This window comes from Lutjanus erythropterus, chromosome 1 (genome assembly GCF_056507025.1).
Source record: "Lutjanus erythropterus isolate fLutEry1 chromosome 1, fLutEry1.hap2, whole genome shotgun sequence".
In the NCBI taxonomy this organism is placed as follows: Eukaryota; Metazoa; Chordata; class Actinopteri; order Lutjaniformes; family Lutjanidae; genus Lutjanus; species Lutjanus erythropterus.
In genome coordinates, this window is record NC_139317.1 from 31,366,898 (window position 1) to 31,388,306 (window position 21,409).

The window sequence follows — 21,409 nt, forward strand, 5'->3', positions numbered from 1 at the left end:
TTGAGATATTTCAGACTGTCAGACACATATTGTCATCCCTTAAACCAATGCTGCTGCCAACATGGCTGAAAATTGTTAACTCAAGTCCCACTTGCTTGGTTTTTCACAAGTTTTCAGCCTCATCAGCATGAAGATGGCTCAGTTGTCATCATGCAAGCTAAGTATCAAATGTAATTAATTCATATACTCACTGTAGGAGGACTAGTCCCCGTGTACAACAACATATTCCTGAAAATCCCTTTCAATTATTTAACAAAGGGCCAGTCTGCTATGCTTTAATTGGTCCTGAATGAACTCCTGCTGTCATTGGCGTAAACCACATGAAAAGTGTTGCTTAAAGCAGAGTGGTTCTGTTGAATATTCCTTGTTATGTGAGCCTGCAGTAGATCAAAGAAGTGTAGGTGTAACTGGTGCAGTTGGGTTTAAAGTCAGGAGGAGGAGGGATGCTTTGTGCTTATGTATTACAGTGTGGGTGTGTACAGTGTATTAATGATTGTGCGCGTTCTGAGTGTGTTTATTTTTCCATGCATTGGTGGTTCATTACGTCCAGTGTGCGAGGCCAGTGTGTCCTTTTTCTCAGCTCAGAGGGTTTACTTTTGTTTGATTTTGGATATAAATATTGCATTAATGTTTTTTTTTTCTGAGTGTTCTCTGCAAAAGGTTCTTGTTGTTGTGGAGGGTTTCACTGCTCCTCTCATGTTTGGCAGGAGTCTGTTGATAGTGAGGCACAAAGCTCAAAGGAAGGCGAGTAAAGCAGAGGGATAAAGCTATAGCCTGATGGCACCCTGGTGCAGCAGGCGGATGAGCCGTACAGTCAGATAGGCTACAGCAGGCAGGTAAATAAAAACATGCAGGCAAACAGATGGGCCTGCATCCCAGCATGGAGAGAGATGAAGACAAGAGTGAAGTAGCAGGTTGCTGAAAGTGTCGTAGTGACTAAAGAAAAATCAGCTTTTCTTCATTTCAAGTTGTCAGGGGTGTGCCATCAGCCTCTTATGTAGTATGTCTGGCCACTTTATTTTTTTCCTTGGACAATGGCAAAATTGTCTTGCTGAACTTGTCTGCCTCTGCAGATCTAATTTTATCAACTTATTAGTCGTACCTGACCTGAATAGGCTCTTTAGTCCAGGATTGGATTATTGAGCCATTTTTTATATATTGAATTATTTGATTAAAAGCAGTTTTCCATTCAGCATTTCCCCCAAGAACAAGATTTGAGTATGACCAACAGCATGCTCTTCAAACATAATTGCTAGTGGCATGGCTGAAAATGGACCACTTTGGTCCAGGCTTAACATCTCAACAACTTCTGGATTGATTGCAGTTCAATTTTGTGTAGATATTCATGGTTCCCAAATGGAGCTTACACTACCATAAAGTTCACATTTGCCACTTTGAGTGACTATTGAATGGACTGCCACAATCCACGGTGTTGACTGGTCGGTGGAGTCGTACAATTGCAAAGTGGTAATTCTAGTTTAGTGCTAAATAGCAAATATTCCTGTGCTGACAAGCTAAACTAAGATGGAGAACAAAGTATACCTGCTAATCATTGGCCTGTTTTCATTATTGCCATATTAGCATGCTGATGTTAGCCTCTGTTAACAGTATCTCTATAGATATTTAGAAAAAGACACTTTTAAATAGTACATACATGTAATATTGTGATTCTCTTGCAAATCCTGCTCTTTTTCTGACAAAAACATTAGAATTACATTTTTCTAAATGGAGAAAGCTGTCTTTTAAATTGCATTAGGTCCATCCATGATTACTGGGTTTGTTACTGCTATATGCACACTGGAGCCTTATTCCCACACTGGATTTGGCAGCTGCCTAATGAATTGGTTGTACTCAAGTGTTTTGGGGGCTTTACAATCGTATTTTGATCTCAGCAAATCCTTTCTCATCGCAGGGAAGGGAAGATTTATAATAGGATGCTTTCTTGGTAATCCAGCTCTGATGGAGACTCTGCTTTGTCTTGATGCAGAATGAAGAAGAGATGTACCTCCCATTTTTAAAAACTTGACTTTATTGGAGTGTCATGCTCACAATCAAGTTCATAATTAGTTTTGTTTGGATTTAATTTGATTAAAAGTTTGATGTTAAACAAGTTGAAGAAACTGTTTATGAAACAAATCAGATCTTATTGTAAATGTGTTGTTTGTTTGCAGTGAAAGAAATTCACGGATGATTCCCGTCAGGGCTCAGCGTGGTTTAAGGAGGGATAAATAAACCACGGTGTGTGACATAACCAATTTTCGTGTTACTGCTGCAAAGACTGAAAAAGATTTTCTGAGTTTAAGATTAAATTTTTTATACCTGCAAAGCGGTGAATTTGACTTGAGCCCTTAAATAGCCTATGGCACTTTTTATCCCCGCTACTGAGAATGTTGGACTGTCAGGTTCACAACATTGGTCACATCTGTATTCAGCTGCATGTTTGAAACCAATTTGGTTCATTTGGGTGAAAGGAGAACACACTGTAGTGCCCTTATGTGAGACTCATGGTCAAATTGGCCCTAGCCTGGGCTAGTAGCTTGACATTTTTTGTGAATATATTAATATTGATGAGCTTTTTTTTGTCTCCACACCTTAAAACATATAGCCTAAACATTTTGAACTGTTAACATTTTTATTACTTAAAGATCTAGTGCAGTCATCTAAAAAGGTTGATTTGTTTTTTTCATATAAATATTTTGATGCTACATTTCTGCTCCTTTGTCCCCTTACATTTAACATTAAGTTTACTACAATGCTTCAAACATGTATTCTTTTTGTCACACATTGGTTCAGTTTTAAGTCAATCTGTCTTTTAAGTCAATCAATCAATCAGCAACTCTGGGTCATTAACTTCTTTAATCAGTACAGATTTCTGTTAGCTTGTGTTGTATTTCAGGTTTAGTGAAAACACACCAACTCGGGTTAGCCAATAAAATGTTAGCTTTGAAAAACAGAAATATTTAGTGTGTTTAGCTCTGCATGAATTTCATGATCATCTGCAGATGTTGCTTCCTCTCCATTGTGGTTATGCTGATGATTGTCACTCCATGCTGTTTACACAGGGTCTTGTTTCCCTTGACATTCTATATGTCTGTTCTTTTCTTTCTCCCTAACCTTGACACTTCTGTACTGTTTATGAGACATGCAGCAAGTATGTGCTGACTTCTCTCAGTACGATCCAGTTGTGTGCATCTAAGCTCTGGAACACACGAAGAGATTGAATCTCTTCCCAACTCGTCCCTCCCATTATCATCTCGTTTTTATACATTGATGAAATTGATTTCGTCATTGTTTTTGTCATCATGAATTACTTTCGTCTCATTTTTGTCAGTGAAAAAAACATTGCAGACATGATTAAAAGAAAGTGTGTCAAATTTTTCATTCATCAAAGAATCAGACAACTCAGTGGAGTATGTGGATTCAAAGGTCTAGACAGGCAGAAACGTGAACAATGACAGAGGATTTGTACATGTTGATCTTACACGTGCTCAAAGATACGCAGACATCAGTGTTGTATTGTCTGCTGTACCACCTCATAATTGTTTGTTCTTTTTGCGTGAGTCAGATCAATTGTTATTTAGTGAGAGGCTGACATGGATGCGACTGAAGGACACAAAACAAATATTCATTAAAGTTGAGCTCTGCAGACCTGCTGGTTTCACATTACAAACACAATTACAGTGAAATGAAAAGGCGCCTCGGGGCACGCTGGATTGTAGCAAAGTTAGCCACGTTAAAGATGTTGAACCGCGATGTGGCCTTAATGTTTAAATCCAAAAGTGATTTCTGTGTGTGTAGTTACACAGCCATAAATAGCTTTCTGTATAGTTCTCACTCTGTAGTCCTGCTGAGCCTGCTGGTGGTTCCACTGATAACGTTTCATCATATTATTAGTTTATCAGGCTCCTTCCTCATCGCTTCCTCTTATCTCTTTACTTCTTCCTGCTGGTTTTGTGACCGTTCTTCAGGCTCGTAGAGGCTGATGCAGCAGAGATTACAGTCTAAAAGAGGAATATCACATTATTTCTGTGGTTTGTGCAGTTTGTTTGTGGAGGTGAACAAATACCACCCAAAGGTAAAAAGCAGACCACCGAGGCTCCAGCCTGTGATCTAATCAGAACAAGAGACGGGGCAAAAAAACAAGAGCAGGACTCTGAACCAGATGGTGATGCTTTGTGGATTCATACAACGCTACAGGATTTATAGTATTTCCAAAATGCTTTCAAATACTTATAAATCACCCTCAGCCTTGTCAGCATTTCTGCTGAGTCGCTTTTATTGCTTTCATCCACCATTAAGGCCATCGCTGGGAGATTTGCCCATCACGATCTGTCCCCTTCTCAGAGACCTTTTTTTTCTGACAGGGTAGATTAGTACTGGATCTCTACAATATCGTTTAATATGTGTTTCAAGATGGTGTTTCTCCTTAAAGCTGAGTCAGGCTCTGACTGAGAGTAATTATAAGAAAGAGTTTGGCTTTGGTCCAGCCACTATCAACAGGAGGTTTGTGGAAGTGCTCGACCGATTGAGATGGAGCCTAAAGCAATGACTGAAACAAATTTGCAGGCTGTGGTAAAAAAAAAATTAGTGCACCGAGGAAGGCAGTTATTAAGCCCAAAAAAGAAATGCAAATTAATATCCTGAGAAAAGAAAATGTTAATGATATGCTTTAGAGACATTTTTGAATGGCTGCCTAAAACACTGCTTATTAATATATTTAAATTTGAGTGTGTTTCAGTAGAGATCAATGCTAAACTGCTTATTTCACATTCTTAAATAACATCTAGTTGTGTGATTACCACAGTTAGCTTCAGGATACTGCAGACAAGTGTCAATACTGTGAGCCAGACAAACACCTTCACTCCTGTCTGTGAACACATCTCACATAGGGAGCAGATTCTGAGCGTCTGAGTCAGGGTCAAAGGCGAGCGGAGCAGATGAGGGGCCGCCTGCGTACTTCAGCCATGGCCTGGAGTGACCTCTCACCTTTGACCCCCCCAGGCACAGAAGAGCGCTGTGTTCCCATTGGTCCCAAACAGGAGGGGCTCTGTTAGGAAGGTCACAGCTCTCTTCTCCTTGTTCTTCCTCCTGCAGTTAATCTCTGTGAATCACAGCTGTGTCAAATTTTTATTTGTATTTAAATCTGCGATAGCTGATTGTTTTTTGCTATTTGGAACCACCAGAAACAAGTTGATGTGGAAGTCTTGTTAGCTAACAGCTGGTTATTTACACATCCAGACGTTACTGAGCAACATTATCATATGCCAGTCTCCTGTGGGAAATACGTCTCTTTAGCTACTAAATGCTCCACTATGTTCACAGGCTAGTTGCTAACTGTGTCTGTCTGTTGTTTGGCTGCTGAGTAGGAAGTGTTGTTGGGTTTTTAGAGCTTTTTTGCTAAATATCTGCCCACTCAAACTGTGGCAACGCTGAGTGGCAATGCCCTGTTTAGTTGTTTTGTAAGTCTATGGCTAATAAGCATCAATCATTAGCTAGCTGCTTAGCTAAGGTTTTGCTATTGTTGGATAACGTATGATGTTCCCTTTTATGTCACTTTTACAGGACTGAGGTACCAAGTTTGCTCAACTGTTGTTGGAGCACAGAGCAAAAAGAGGCAGGATTAAGAACGGTTGGTTATAGTTTTCATTTTGCAATACACAGTATAATTGAATTTTAGATTTTATGCAGTGAGACATAGACCTACGTAACCATGACCAGATGAACATTTAGTGTTGTTTTCCACAGTGTGTTGTTCAGGATGTTTTGTGGTTAACTTTGTATGTGGTAAGAAAACATGGTGTTAGTTTAACAGTATGGGACCCACACTGACTATTTCTTGAGGAGATAACAAGCTGGAAATTGCTTTGCTGCCTGTGCATGTGTGAAGATGATGATGTGTGTTCAGACTCTGATGTTTTTCTCCCTGGCAAAGAGACTGATTTCAGAAGTGCAATGTTCAAGAAGTGGTTTGTTTGGCACATCTAATATGAAAAAAAAAAAAAGATTGTGGTGCGTTTGTTGCCTCTCCAGTTCCAGTTTTTGTGGATAGCTTTGTTGCTTTATTTTAGCTGTAAAGTCAGAATTTCCCAGCATATTTCTGTCTTTTCTTTGTCCTCAACAGGGACCAGATGGGCCATTTTCAAAAAGTGATACATTTGTTGTCGCCTCTTTTGTTTTATGAAGCATAACAATGGCTTTGCTGTGCACAAATTAGCACTTTCTTCACATTCATTCATTGGTGACAGTGCAAAAGACAGACATTTGTGTGTATGTATTGTAACAGAATGACTAACTACTATACAAGAAAGCACAGATGCATGAAGTGATTAATTGTTTTTGTTGGGGGAAAAAAAACAAAAGAGGTTACCTGTTTTATGAAGCACAGCAGTGATGCCACAGTGGGTTAATGTAACTTTTAGTATATTCAAATTCAGAAATCACAGTTATTTCATTTGTAAGAGAAATATGTGTCAGACTGAATATGAAAATGTATGCGTCCTCTCTGTAGCAACATAAAAGTCATTCCTCTCCTCCAACATCTGGCTCATTCATCACCGTAAATGGGTTTCATCACTGTGCTCAAGTTTTGGACCTCCTGGACTCCTGCCATGAAATAAACTCACCCTCTCCTGCTCTGTCCTTCCCCTCCCTGTCCTTTTTTTTGCGCAGGTGTAGCTGCAGCTCCCATCCACACCGCCTGCCAAGATGGTGGTGTTGTCATTGAAAATCTGCGTGCGCCAATGCAATGTTGTGAAGACGATGCAGTTTGAGCCCTCCACAGCCGTCTATGATGCCTGTAGGATAATCAGAGAGAGGGTGCCTGAGGCTCAGACTGGACAGGGTGAGAATTATAAAAATAAATTTTACAGGAAGAACAATGGATGACGTGTAAACTGTGAAACAAACAGGAATACGAAGGAACAATACAGGCAGTTTGTAGGTTGGATGTTTGTTTCTGGAGTTTGTACATCTGCAGGAGGAACTCAGTGTGGCTGCACTATGATTGATCAGGAGTATTTAGTGGTAAAAAAATCAAAACATGCTTGGTGTTTGATTGTTTTTCTAATTTTTCCAAGCGGAATCTGATTTGGAAGATTAATACTACAATTTGACTAACTGGGGGGTGGATGTTCAGGTCAGGGCTCACAAACTAGCTTTTATACTTTAAAACATGGGATTTAATAAAGAAAACAACAAAACATTATGATAAGTTAAATGACCACTAAAAAAAATAATAGCATTTTTCATTTGCTCAGCTCTTGTGAAACAGCTTTTCAAATACTTGTCATGACCCTCAGACCCCCCTTTTAGCTTTTCTTTCTTTTGTAATATGTCATTTTGACTGGTAAAGTCATGCTGGGATCAGACTAGTGGTTGACTGACGTGGCTTTTTGTTTGCTGATGCTGATATTTAGAGAGAGTATTTAGAGAGAGATATTGAGGGAGCATTGTCTATAAATAATACTGATATCAAAACAAAGACAAGCTATGTGTAATTCCATTATTCAATTCACATTACAATCTAAAACACATGGTTGTCTAAGTCAGTATAACATGTTGCTTTAATGTGACGAGGGAATGTTTATTAACTAATAAAAGAGAAAAATACATATGATTATCCTGTATGTCTCAGAATGTGACTGATATAGTAAGTCAGAAATGTCATTCAACTGCATTATTCTATGAATTCTTAATGTGATCTGGTCAAGACACATTGCAGCCCTGCGTTGGCGCCCAGTCAGTCAGTCAGTTTGCCATCTTCGACTTCCATTATGTATATGGGGGATCAGAAGAAGTTGGAATAGTCTAACTTTATGTACTTTACTTTCCACCTGACAACACCAGCATCATCATTCCCATTTGTTTCATCATGTTCAGAGATGTACATGAAAGAGCCTTTTGTGTCTCTGTTGACCAACGTCACTGGCATGTTGGAACCAGGTGAATGGGATAAAATGAGCAATTGTTGTTTCTGACATTTAATTTTGTTCCTGATGTCCAGCATCTGTCAGGTCGGGACTGTACTCAGCATAAAGAATAACTTCCATCACAACAGTCTCTAAATTTCTGATGTTTATCCTCACTGCTCCAGCTTCAGACTACGGTCTGTTTCTGTCTGATGAAGACCCCAGAAAAGGCATCTGGCTGGAGTCTGGAAGGACGCTGGACTACTACATGCTCCGCAATGGGGTAAATAACCCAACACACACTGAAGCAAACCATGAATGACGGTTACCATGGAGTGAGTGTTTGCCCCGAGTTGTGTGTGCCAAAGGTTAAAATGAGCACTTGAAGAATAATATGAAAGCACACACACAGACAAACACACACACACACACACACACACACACACACACACACACACACACACACACACACACACACAATCACTATGTGTGATTGCAACCCTGGAGAGAGATGTGTGAATAACATGGACTAGGACACACTCATCAACAGCACATATTGCAGCTCAGTGTGTCACACACACACACACACACACACACACACACACACACACACACACACACACACACACACACACACACACACACACACACACACACACACACACACTTCTTATTTCTAGGCACCTTTCTTGACACTCAAGGTTACCTTGCATCATCAAACATGAAAGCAGACACAATATTAAAAGAGACCATGAAAAATAAAATACAAAAATACAATTTAAAATACAATGCAGTTGTGATCAGAAGGAGTAAGCCAGTTTAAACAGTTTTGAAATGTGATAGTGAGTCTGTGTTACTGAGGTCAGGTGGGAGTGAGTTCCAGAGCTGGGGAGCAGAGCAGCTGAATGCTCTGCTCAGCCATGGTAACAAGACGGGCAGGGGGGGCAGTGAGATGGACGGAGGAAGAGCATCTGAGGGTGCAGGCGAGTGTAGCAATGTGGAGGAGGTCAGAGAGACATGGAGGGGCAAGGTTGTGGACAGCTTTGAAGGTAAGGAAGAGTATTTTGTAGTTGATGCGATGTGTGATGTGGAGCCAATGGAGCTGCTGTAGAATAGGTGTGATGTGATGGATTAAAGGGGTGCGTGTAATGATACAGGCGGCTGAGTTTTGGACCAGTTGTAATAGATGGAGGGTTTTATGTGAAGCTGCAACTAACAGGGTTTCCTTATTGATTAATCTGATCACTTTCACAAATCTATAAAATGTCCAAAAAACTATTGAAAAATGCTCATCACAGTTTCCCAGATTCGAAATCACATCTTCAAATTGCTTCTTTAGTAACCCTCCAAACACATGATTGATTCCATGTGTTCTCATGGTCAACTACTGACAGAGGTTTAGTACAATACAATGATCTTTATTTAAATACAATGTCAATAATCTATAATAGATCATTGATTCAGTGCTTTATGAAGGGAAAAAGTACTCATTTTAATTCATGTTAAGATAATAAATCCATTAAAAGAAGCACTTTAAAAAAACAACCCTGAAAAATACAATGCACAATAGAATTTAGGTTAAATCCTCCACAGGAGTAGAAAAACAGTGAAGCAGAATGAGAAAATGAAAGCAAAGCACAGGATCAAATTGGATATCAAGAACATCAAAGGAAGCTTTTAAAAAGTGACTATAAAGAAGTGCTGCAGCCAGCTGTAGATCCTTTGCCAGGCTCTGATCCGCGCTGCCAAAGGCCCAGCCGACTCTGGTTTGTCGTGTAGCGCTCCCTCTCAGTACATCTGTGGGTTTGGTTTTGCAGATCTAAATGGTTTCTCCTCTTCAAATCCACCAAAGGCAACCCAGGTAGAAGGCATGACTGTGACCAATTATTCAGAACCAAATCTCTCCTCATTGTTGTGATTGGAAGGGAGCAGCGGGCTGTGATAGGCAGCCGTTAAATAAGGTTTTCTGGCCCATATTCTCCCCTCTCTCTCCGCACAAACCTGGATGCATTTGATCATTTTCTCAGCGGGCACTTTCAGCTGCTCTCGCTTTCTCTCTTACATTTAATTCCCGTTTCTCTCTCCTCTTTTTTGTTCTCTGTTTTCTTCTCTCTACCTTTTGTCTTTGAGCAGGATATCCTTGAATACAAGAAGAAGCAGAGGCCCCAGAAAATCAAAATGTTGGATGGGGCCGTTAAAACCATCATGGTGGACGACTCCAAAACTGTGGGAGAGCTACTTGTGACTATATGCAGTAGAATAGGTACATGATTTCTTTTACTAGCCCTTTTCTCCATGCTTGAAGGTGTGCCGTACAGGTTTCACATTTTTAAGCTGTCATTTAAAAGCATATGCATTAAAATTCAGTATTTGTTGCTTCTCAGTGTGGTCTTTTCAGAGAGGATGCAGATTTACTTAATTTATTCAATTGGGACAGTACACGTTAATGAACATCAGTATGAAATACAAGATTTAAATATGCAGATTTTGAAAGGAATGCTTATTTACATCTGTAGTCCCCATGCAGGTACTTGAACTCATTTACAATGTCAAGTTCCTGCCACATTAGAATGTGTCACCTCTACTCAGGGCTGAGCGATTTTTGAAAAAATATCTTATTGTGGTCATTTTGACTGATGGTTTGCTGTATTAGAGGGAATGTTAAGTCTGCAGAATATAATGTGTAGGCCAAGACATCTCTGCAGTACAACAATATTTAATTTAAAATGCTATTTTGGTACACATTTTGCCTTAAAGAAATACTGTGCTTCTTGCGATTTGAAAATTGCAGGAGGCCATATTGCGAATTCGATAAAATTTAGATTAAGGCCTTCCCTTGTTGGTTGTTTTGAAAACACAATGCACACCCTTTTTATTTTTAATATGAGACACAATCTAAGAATTTTGGAGGCTTCTTGGATGCGTTTTGCATGTGTAAAACTTACTGCATCATCTACATACATTTGAATATTGATGTTTGGACGTGTATTAGGTGGGTCATTAATAAATAGTGTAAACAGGATTTGACCAAGAAATTTTGATTGATTGATCCCTCAGTTATTGGGAAATAAAACCAGAATGTGTATATACAATACTAACAGTTTGAACATCTTTTGTTGGTTTAAAAAAGCTTTTGTTAACACACACAAATATGAATATAAAATACAGAGGTACCTTCAACGAATTAAGACATTAAGCCTCTAAATGCAAGTGTTAAATCAAACATGTATCTAATGAGTATCATTATGTTTCTCCTTTTTGTATGCAGGCATCACAAACTATGAGGAATACTCTCTGATCCAGGAGACGGTGGAGGAGAAGAAGGAGGACGGGATGGGTACGCTGAAGAAAGACAGGACGCTGCTGCGAGACGAGAGGAAAATGGAGAAACTCAAAGCCAAACTACATACAGACGATGACCGTGAGTTCAGTAGAATTAAATTTGACCTGATGGTGGATGGTCAAAGATTGTCATTTGTTTTAAAAAGATTTGTTCCTAATAAAAGCCTAATGCTCATTTTTTAATGTTTATTTGTACTTGTGTTATTTTCCATCTTTAACTGGAATCATCTTAATTTATGGTAGCAAGATGAGAGAGAAAACTGCCCTTAGTCAGTGAATGGAGAACTAATGGAAATGGCTTGCAGTTGACAGTCATGTAATCTGGTAAAGGTAATTCTTACTTACAAATCTAAAAGGATTTCTTTTATCTCTCAGCACTTTTAACAGACTTTATAGAAGTATTTTTCATACTCTTACCCCGTGGCTGTACGTTGTATTGTCAGTGAACTGGCTGGACCACAGCAGAACGTTCAGAGAGCAGGGAGTGGACGAGAACGAGACCCTTCTGCTCAGGCGCAAGTTCTTCTACTCCGACCAGAACGTGGACTCCAGAGACCCGGTCCAGCTCAATCTGCTTTATGTGCAGGTCCGACCCATCACTTTGAAGTCTGTCGGTCGGTTTGATGCAAATATGTTTACTGGAGCTGACAGGACCTCCAAGTTAATGAAAGGTTTTCTTTTTGTCATTCAGGCTCGAGATGACATCCTAAACGGTTCTCATCCAGTGTCTTTTGACAAGGCCTGCGAGTTTGGAGGCATCCAGGCCCAGATCCAGTTTGGACCTCACATAGAGCATAAACACAAACCTGGATTCTTAGAGTAAGCATCTGTCCCACAAGAAGATTTCCCAGTGGTGCAACATGAAGACTGTCAATCCATATTGAATCATTTTAAATAAAAATATTGCTTTTCTCCAATTTTTTTTTTTTGCCAAAATATTAGATTTAGAACTAATTTAACTTGAATGAAGTTGACTAAAACTAAAAGAATTCAGCCTTTCATGAAAGAACCAATATAAATCCAGCACCAGAAGTTTACAAAATTGATTATCCTTTTGTTTTTTAAGGCTGTAGCAGAAAAAAATGAGGTCATGCTTTTTGTGTGAATTTCATCTCCTTCTGTGTTTCGTTTCTTTTTCAGCCTGAAGGAGTTTCTACCAAAAGAATACATAAAGCAGAGGGGAGCTGAGAAGAAAATATTCCAGGTATGATCGCACTGTGCTTTTAAAAAAATCCACATATTATATATTCTATATGTTTTAAAAATTAAATGTTTTAAATTAATTTGACCGTTGTGCACCAGTGCAGCTGTTCAGATGCTGAATTTGTGTTTAATGCAACCTGCAGGAGCACAAAAACTGTGGAGAAATGACAGAGATAGAAGCAAAAGTGAAATACGTCAAACTGGCTCGATCTCTGCGGACATATGGCGTCTCCTTCTTCCTGGTCAAGGTGAGTGTTAAGATGTACAGTAGCACTGCTGCATTTTATTCAATGAAAAGATCGTCCACTCTCAAAAGTGAAAAATCTAGCCTGAAGTTCTCTTTCAATTGAATTATTTAAAAAGGGGGAAGCAGATTTTGGAATTAGTCGATGTGTAGTCAGAGCCTTTTATCTCCTGAGTGTAAAATCTGCTCTCTGCGTTCAGTGTTAACTGGATAAAAAGAGGTTGGAGGCTGAACCGAGCAGGTGGAGAAGGAGTTTGTGTCCACCTGAACCTTCAAAGCTTCTCATGTCACCCACACCAAGAGGAAAAAATGCCCCATTTTAAACATGCAAGCAGGGCTTTTCTATTAGGAATAGTAAAAACACTCAGTGAGACAAACAGATAAAATTATACCCATTACAAAACAGTGCATGACATTAAAACAAACAAAAAGAGTCCTTAAAGCTGTTTTTGGTTAAACAAAATGTATCTTACTCTTTAAAAAAAGATCTCTCTCTTACCATAATGACCCTTGAAATAACAATTCTGTCAGTGGCAAAAACAAGCACCTTCAGTGGATGTGCTTTGATGGTGCGCAGTTGCCTGTAGGGATTACATTGCATTACATTTCAGCCTGTTTCGTCGGCTGCAGCACTGTCACTCAATACTGGACCATTTTCAAAAACTGTTGTCCCCATTAGTCACGTAGGCACGAAAACATGAGAAAATAGGATACAGATTGAAAAATACATAAGTTACCCTTTAATCCTTTTTATATGTTTTGGTCTTTTTATTTAGCTCAGTTTCAAAGTCAGAATCTTGAAGCAAGACTCCAAAGTAAGATTTGAAAAAAGACAAATGTATTTATTCGTGTTTATGCACCGGTGCTGGATAATGAAGATGCTCTCAAAAAGCCTAATTTTTTTTATTGCAAAAATGGTGCTCTGATGCAAAATTTCAAGACCTCTATTCATTGCTTAAAAGAAACATTAGTTTTATTTCTATTGTTATATACTACAGCTGCCTCTGTCAGATTTTCACTGTACGATTATTATCATAGCCAAAAGAAACAGATATTGGTTAAATGCATACAGTGAATGCCCGTCCCTTTCCTGTTGATCAACAGCTGTTCTGTCAAATAAAGGCTAATAATCTTTTTTTTAAAAAAAGCATTAAGTATTTTTAAGAGGTGCTGGATTATTTCTGAATCATGATATTATCAGTTGTGTATTAACATGATATATATATTTAATCTTTAACATATTGTAGTAATCCTTTATGCTGGTATACTGGGACGTCCCAATTTTAGACATTTTGCTTTTATACTAGCTTTTGAGATTTTTTTTAATGAATTGTGAGTATTTTCTTTATTGATGAAAGCAACATTTTTCAAACCTTTTTTTAAACATTAAAATGGGTTGAAAAACTCAAATTTAACCTCATAGCTGTTTTTCCTCTTACATGTCTCTGTTTGGCTTTCTCTCTAACACACACATACAAACACACACTGACGGCAGCACCTCGTCTGCAGGGAGTTCAGCGTGTTGCTGGCAGGAAACCAAATGTGTCGGTGCAGCCGAGTGTGGCACTAAAGATTATTTCAGCGTGAGAGTGGGGGAAGAAGTGGAGTGAATGAGGGAGACATCGCACAGGCAAACCCGGGACACTTAACTCTCCCAAATAAGTCCAACTGCTGGCAGATCCCTGCTGAAAGGAGCAATTTGCTGATTTCCAATTGTAGCACCAGTTTAACTGCTATGACAAGAGTGACAGATAACTCCTCACATCATTTGTCGCTGAGAGGACATCCTGCATAAAGTCACGGGAAAACCTCCCGTCTGCATCGATAAATTGCTTTCCAGTTGTCACCTTTTCTGACTTCATCGCTGAGCTCTCGTAGAAAATGAGATCATTTCTGGTAATTGCTTGGGAAAAAAAGTCACTTGTGCTGCTGTTACTGACTCTCTGCCAGGCAGTTCCTGGCTTTTCATCAGTAGCTTTCAGCACCAGAGGATAAGGCCAGAGACGAGGTATAAAAAAACAAACAAACAAAAAACTCTCTATTAGATTTGAGCTCACCTCATCAGATCTTCATTTGCTGCAGCAGCGGCTCACACATTCCACAGCTCCGTACCTTTGTGTGTATTCCTTTTAGAACATAAAACACACATCTTAAAACATATCCTACCACCTGGCCTTGTATCCGTGTTCCCCTTGATCAGTTTGACATCTTATCTGCTCACCTTTGTCGTTTCTGTCACCCTCGAGTGTGATCCAGTGGAGCAGAAACATCTTAAAAATAACCCTGGAAAAAATGCAGCCTATAGTCCCTAACCCATAACCCCCTGGGGGCCCCAGAGAATTTACAGTCCCTCTAGGACTTTTTCACAACTCACCTCTTTGCCCTCACGTCACAGCCCATCATGGTTTGTCCATCTGCTCGCCGACTGCAGCTCCTGAAGGAACGCTTTCTCTTTCCACACCAGGGGAAGGGAAAGAAGTTTGTCTGGCATATGACATTAGAGGCTTAATGATTAACAAGAGGAGGTTGAGAGTTTTTGACAGGCAGATAAAGACATGATTAAGACATAACGCTTTAATTACTAACTGGGAAGATTTTTTTTTTTTTGCTGGTTAGACAGATGAATGCACATCTTGGCAGATCGGTGTGACAGTTAAATTAGAGTTTCAAGCAGTAATGCCTATGCATTTAAATTTTGTTGCTTGAACTGTTAATCTGTCCTTTTCTCTAAATGCCTTTTTATTCAACTAATACCTTCAGCAGGCAGCGGGATATGAAAATTGACGATGGCAGAATTGTTCTCTGAAGGGAATAAAAGTGACATTTAAAATGGTTTGTTTGCGTCATTGAGCTTGATGTCTTGTTTGTATAGCATCTGTTTTCATTTAGTCATTCTACCTTTTATTTATACAATGTGGTCCAATGAGAGTAAAGTGTCCTGTAGTGTGTACAAAAGACAATGGAAAGCAGAGATGCAATCATAAATGTATAAATGCAATTCTAAATACAGACAACATTAAAACATGTAGAGCTTCAGTGGAAGTGGATTCTAAAGGAGAACTGCCTGGTTGCCACAAAGTCAAACTTAGTCTTTCCAGTACTACAGTGGATAATGATGTTCCTGTACCTACTGCAGACAGTGTTATGACTCTCTTTACACCAGTACTAGGTGTACAGTTTACTGGGGAGAAAGTACTGAGTACTTGCAGGATCTTAAACATCATTATAAAATACTAAAGTCAATATTTTCAAAATGAGTCCTTAAAGTATGGACTTTTGTAAACAAAGATCTTCATTTTTTTTCCATAAATTAATGTTAAATATATGTAATGTTACAATTTACTCTCTTGGGTGTCATGTGGATGTTACGACTGTACAGGTACTGTTCATGTCAGTGTATTGCTTTATAGGCTCCTGACTGTAGAGTATATAACGCAAACCAGTCGCTTGTGAGCTTCAAAGTGTGTGTTTAGCTGATGACTGCTTGTCTTTAGTCCCCCATTATTTTGTTAACTAAAAAGCTTTAATTATGAAGCCGCAAATCAAGAAATGTTGGGTTTTTTCCTGCAGTAACTTAACACAATTCCTAAACAGCTGAAAGTAAACACAAAACGGTTAAATAAGGCAGATGTTTTAAAGTAGGGTTAGTGATGCAGGAGAGAAATTAAAATTCAAGCCACAGGGATTCACTTAGAAGCTCCAAAAGTACCGAGAGTTGCACACAGAGACTTAAAACCCTCTTTCTCTCTGGTTTCTTTCACAGACATGAGCTGAGTTTTTAAGACAGAATGTCTGAAAAAAAAAACAGGCAGGTAAACAGGCCTGCTGGCAATGGAGGAGTTAATTGGAGTACATTGCCTATTTTTAGCAGGCTTACCTGCATTTGTAAAACCTGCTAATTTTCGTGTAAAAACGGTTTCAGAGAACCCTGAAGTAGTTCCAATGTGAAATTGCTCATCACAATGTCTGTGGATCATCTTAAGTAGCAGGGTCATGATGTCTTGACAGAGATGTTACTTTTGACATTTAATGCTATTAGAAACACGAGTGTGTATGTGTGTGTGTTTACAATGCAATGCAGGTCCAGGTAGAGCTAATGTGCGGTTTTAATTCAATATTTTAAAATTAGGGAAAAGAAATGAGGTTCACTTCATGTAAACAAGCAAAAATGTTTAATTGCTTTTTTTTTTTTGCCAAATTAATTCAGAAAAATCCAGCCTTTAGATCTTGTGAAGCAGTTTGAGTTCCTGAAGTGTGGAAATGAGCAGCAATAAAAAACAGTTTTCTTAAAAGGGCTCATAAACATACATCAAAGAGTGCAAATCTCTTCCAGCTAACAGGAAAAGGTAAAGTCATCCATTACAAATCTCAGACGACTTTGTTATAAAACTTCAAGGACTGAGGTGCAGATAAAAACCTCACGCTCCACTACTGATGAGATCAAATGAACTAGTAGCTGACAGACTGTACGTGAGAAACAATCACATATCTAACCAAAGATCTAGATTCTAGGTTGACACCTGTTCAGTGTTGGCAGTTTTTTTAGTTTTTGTCTCTGAGTCATCAGCCATCACCAATGTGTCTGTGCTAATTTTCATCCAACAATGGATGCAAATTATTTAATTGTTGTTTTTCTTTTAATATGATGTTTCATATTTTATTTTAAAATACAATTTGGTTTCCCAGAACCCAGAACACAACACACTTAAAGAGGCAGTTCATATTATTTTAAGTGGGGTTGTATGAGCTACTTATCCATAGTGTATTACGTAAAGTAGTAGTAGTAGGCGATCATACATCCCCAGTTTCTCCAACGTGGGGGTGTGCCCACTGCCATCTACTGTAGGTAATATATTGACTATGTATAAGTACCTCACACTATACGACTTAAAAAAATCTGAACCATGTCTTTAATCTATAGCCCAGTGAGATTCAGTTTGTCATAATTTGGCGTAATGTTTTGTGCTTAAAGGCAGTGTTTTGTCTGGTTGTAAAGCTTGGAAAGAAGGATTAAAGTTTTTTGTTTTTGCAGGAAAAGATGAAGAGCAAGAACAAGCTGGTGCCGAGGCTCCTGGGAATCACCAAAGAGTCTGTGATGAGAGTGGATGAGAGGACCAAAGATGTGGTTCAGGAGTGGCCACTCACCACTGTGAAGAGGTGGGCGGCGTCACCCAAGAGCTTCACCTTGGTAAGACGCACATAAAGAAAACATCTGACTGCACACTGATGCAGTCTTACAGTGGGATTAAACACACAGAAACACCATATTTTTCACAAGAATTGACAAGGTTTTGGTCCTTCTGGCTTCGTTCTTTCACCCATTTTATCCATCATTCTTTCTGTCCACTCTGAGCCCGACATCCCAAGTAGTAAAGAAGAGCGACGGGCTCACAGTGAACCAAACTGGTCCTTGCAGTGGCCATAAAACAATCACCACAGTGTTCAGGCTGCCTGTCTTTTCATTCCCTCTCTTATGCACTTCAGTTATTGAACAGACTCTTTTGTCTTCCCTTGTCAATATCCCTGCTTTGTGTCAGCACCCAGAGTCAATGAGCAACATGGATTTAATCTCGCAGATCTGGTTCAGGCGCTGTCTCTATTAAATTAACACACTCTCTCGTTCTTGTTAATTCAGCTGAGTGCTTTGTGGTTTAGGGTCTGTGCTTTTGTGATGCTGGGATTTGAAATGGATCATTCAAAGGTTTGATTTGTGGCACATGTGTTGAAGGAGTCATACTTTACTCTGTAAGTTGGATGCTGTGCCACTGCCTATATATCTCACTTTCCACTTTGTACTTTTTATTTGATAAAATGTCCCAGATTAATTTTTTTCTGTGCCATTGCCTACATAAAATGTGCTCCGAGATGCTTCTTGGGTTAATCTGACTCTCTGTATGTTGCAGCGGTTTGATGTCACCCAACACAATGTGTAGTATTCCTCTGAAACTAGCTGCTCCATGGATTCACATTAATCCTCACAGTAAATCCTCAACCTGTGTACAGTACAAGCACTGCAGTGGTTACTCACTTACTCACTCCTTATACTCCAGTATAAAGTACATGTTTAAAGGAGAAATTTGTGGTGTATTTACTGTTATAAATCATAAAATGACCATGATATGTCAACAGAAATTAAGGAAACATGCAATGTTGAAATATTTGCCACTCTGACAACAACACTACAGCTATAGTGTCCTTTGAAATTTCTGTTCCAGCCTGTAACTTGTGTTGTTGTTTGCCCGTTTCATATTAATTGCCAGATGTTCACCGAATAAGTTAGTGTCTGGTTTTTCATCTTTTAGAAGGAGTAGATAGTTATAACATTTCAACGGGACAATATGTTAATAAAGTCTGGCAGGCAGAAGGAAGGCACATTACTGAACTCCAACTCCTGGGCTTAGCTTTACATTGACAGAAAATTGACATTTATAAATAGCTGATCAACTTACAGTGTAGGACTAATAGTTACTTTTTACTCTGTGTGTGTGTGTGTGTGTGTGTGTGTGTGTGTGTGTGTGTGTGTGTGTGTGTGTGTGTGTGTGTGTGTGTGTGTGTGTGTGTGTGTGTGTGTGTGTGTGTGTGTGTGTGTGTGTGCGCGTGCAGGACTTTGGGGAGTACCAGGAGAGCTACTATTCAGTGCAGACCACTGAAGGGGAACAGATCTCTCAGCTCATTGCTGGTTACATCGACATCATCCTCAAAAAGGTGAGACATTCATCTCTGGGGACGCAGATGAATCATAATGGATCGATGTCCTCCTTTGGCAGATAAAAGTCTCAGATCTGTTGATCTCTTGATGTATTCAGGCTGCTCTCGTACATTTGTGGTTAAATTAAAAGAAGTGCAGGACAGCTGAGCTCATGTGGCACGCTTTAAGAAGTCATCGTGCTGCTTAGAGCAATTAATGAGCTCAAGTAGAGTGGGATAAGAGTTATTAGCATACAGTTATGCCTTGCATGTATCATATTTGGGTCTTCGTTATTTCTTTCTTCAGTTAAGACAGTTGACAAAAATATGGCACAAATATTTCTCAGCCTATTGCCTTTAAAAATACTGAAGCTTTTTACAGATGTGTTTAACAGCAGCATTCCAATAGAAGTGAAAAACTCCCACACAGTTTTGCTTATTTCATGACATCTCAGTTTAAATGACCCTCATCTGGTTCATCCAAAACCTAAAGACAGAATCAAGTATGTCAATGTTAGAACAGTTTTCTACTCTTGAGTCATTTGATGAATATGTGTGGGCCCAGGTTTTCTTTTTATGTGACACTACATCATTGAGGACATTTAGCAAAGATAACCTCAGGGTAACGTCTCTACACTCACTGTTGGCTCCTATTAACATAACATTTGATGTATTTTTCTGTCTCCTGCAGAAGCAAAGCAAGGACCGCTTTGGATTAGAAGGTGATGAGGAGTCCACCATGCTTGAGGAATCTGTATCCCCGAAGAAGTATGTAAATTAGTAATTTATAGCTAATAAGTTTTTACATTTCTGACATTTTACCAGAGTGTAATCCGTCAATGTAGGTGGAGCTGACGTTATTCCCACAGTTTGGAAGCACACTCAGGAGTTTTGCTTTATTTTTGAGAAGCTGTGGCCTATATTCACTGACAAACCCAAACCTTCACAGTACAGCACCGTTGCTGTACGTACACTGCCTGACTGACAGCTTCACTGCTCAATCTTTGCTCCACTCAGCGTGAATTCATCATAACTCTCTGCCACCATAGATAGTAATCAATCTGCCACTCACTCTTTCATGCTCGCTCAACTAAAGTCACACACTCACTTTGCTATGCTATCTAACCAATCAGTAGTCTGAATTGTTTGCTGGTTCATCTTTATCATTGGGACTAACCTCAAAATACTACCAGACAGGAGCAGAAACATTTCCTTTTTTTAGTAGTAGGTTCTGTAACATTATCCCCCAGACACCATGTTTCTTTGCTCAGCTTCGCTGCTTTGCCCACCAGTAGAAAGACTGACCTCTGTTGGCTCATTCATGTTAGCATGCTACCATACTAAACTTAGATGGTAAACACTGTACCTAAGTATTTTAGCAGTCTCATTGTAAGCATGTTGGCATGCTAACATTAACATGTAGCTCAAAGGCACATTGTACCCAGCCTCACAGAGCTGCTTGTATGGCTGTACCCGTATAACCAAAATATACTGGGGACTGCAGGTTTTGATTATGTTTAAATGAATAAATCTGAAAGCTTTTCGCGGACCCCCTGTCAGAGTGCCATGGAACCACTGAAGTCGAGGACAAACAGGACTGTTGGAGACAGTTTTCATCTTTCTATTAGCAATTTAATAAATACTGTAAACAAAACAATAGACTTATATTCAGAAACCTGTACAAAAGCAAGAAATTTGAATAACACTACTGCACACCAAACCTGTAGTTCTGTAGATTAATCCTTACAGTAATTCCCATATGGTCCCTGCAGTGATTTACTGTGTCATAGTCCAGTATATACTCCAGTGTTATGTTGATGGTTTGAAGTTATTGCATATTATTCTAGCAAAAAAACAATATCAGACTGGATCCTTTTTTCAATTTCCTTCTCACAGCCGCCCTCAACCCCAGCTCACACATCCATCTTCCAGGACCTCATTTCACCACATGAACACCTCCTTAGCCAGACTTTATCCTGAGAGATAATCATTATGTGAGGAAATTTTGCTGCACTGGACAAGCGAA

At 39.2% G+C, this 21,409-nt stretch overlaps 1 protein-coding gene across 1 annotated transcript in view; it reads left to right on the top strand.

Moving 5' to 3' along the window:
• LOC146333122 (talin-2) overlaps nt 1–21,409 on the top strand; it is a 152,974-nt gene that overhangs the window by 80,080 nt on the left and 51,485 nt on the right. The window contains exons 3-13 of the mRNA XM_084719775.1: nt 6,670–6,841; nt 8,093–8,190; nt 10,041–10,170; nt 11,176–11,328; nt 11,693–11,835; nt 11,941–12,068; nt 12,390–12,453; nt 12,596–12,700; nt 17,729–17,884; nt 19,300–19,401; nt 20,075–20,151. Coding sequence (XP_084575901.1) covers nt 6,706–6,841; nt 8,093–8,190; nt 10,041–10,170; nt 11,176–11,328; nt 11,693–11,835; nt 11,941–12,068; nt 12,390–12,453; nt 12,596–12,700; nt 17,729–17,884; nt 19,300–19,401; nt 20,075–20,151 — 1,292 coding nt within the window. The 5' untranslated portion in view covers nt 6,670–6,705. The remainder of the gene's footprint in view (nt 1–6,669; nt 6,842–8,092; nt 8,191–10,040; nt 10,171–11,175; nt 11,329–11,692; nt 11,836–11,940; nt 12,069–12,389; nt 12,454–12,595; nt 12,701–17,728; nt 17,885–19,299; nt 19,402–20,074; nt 20,152–21,409) is intronic.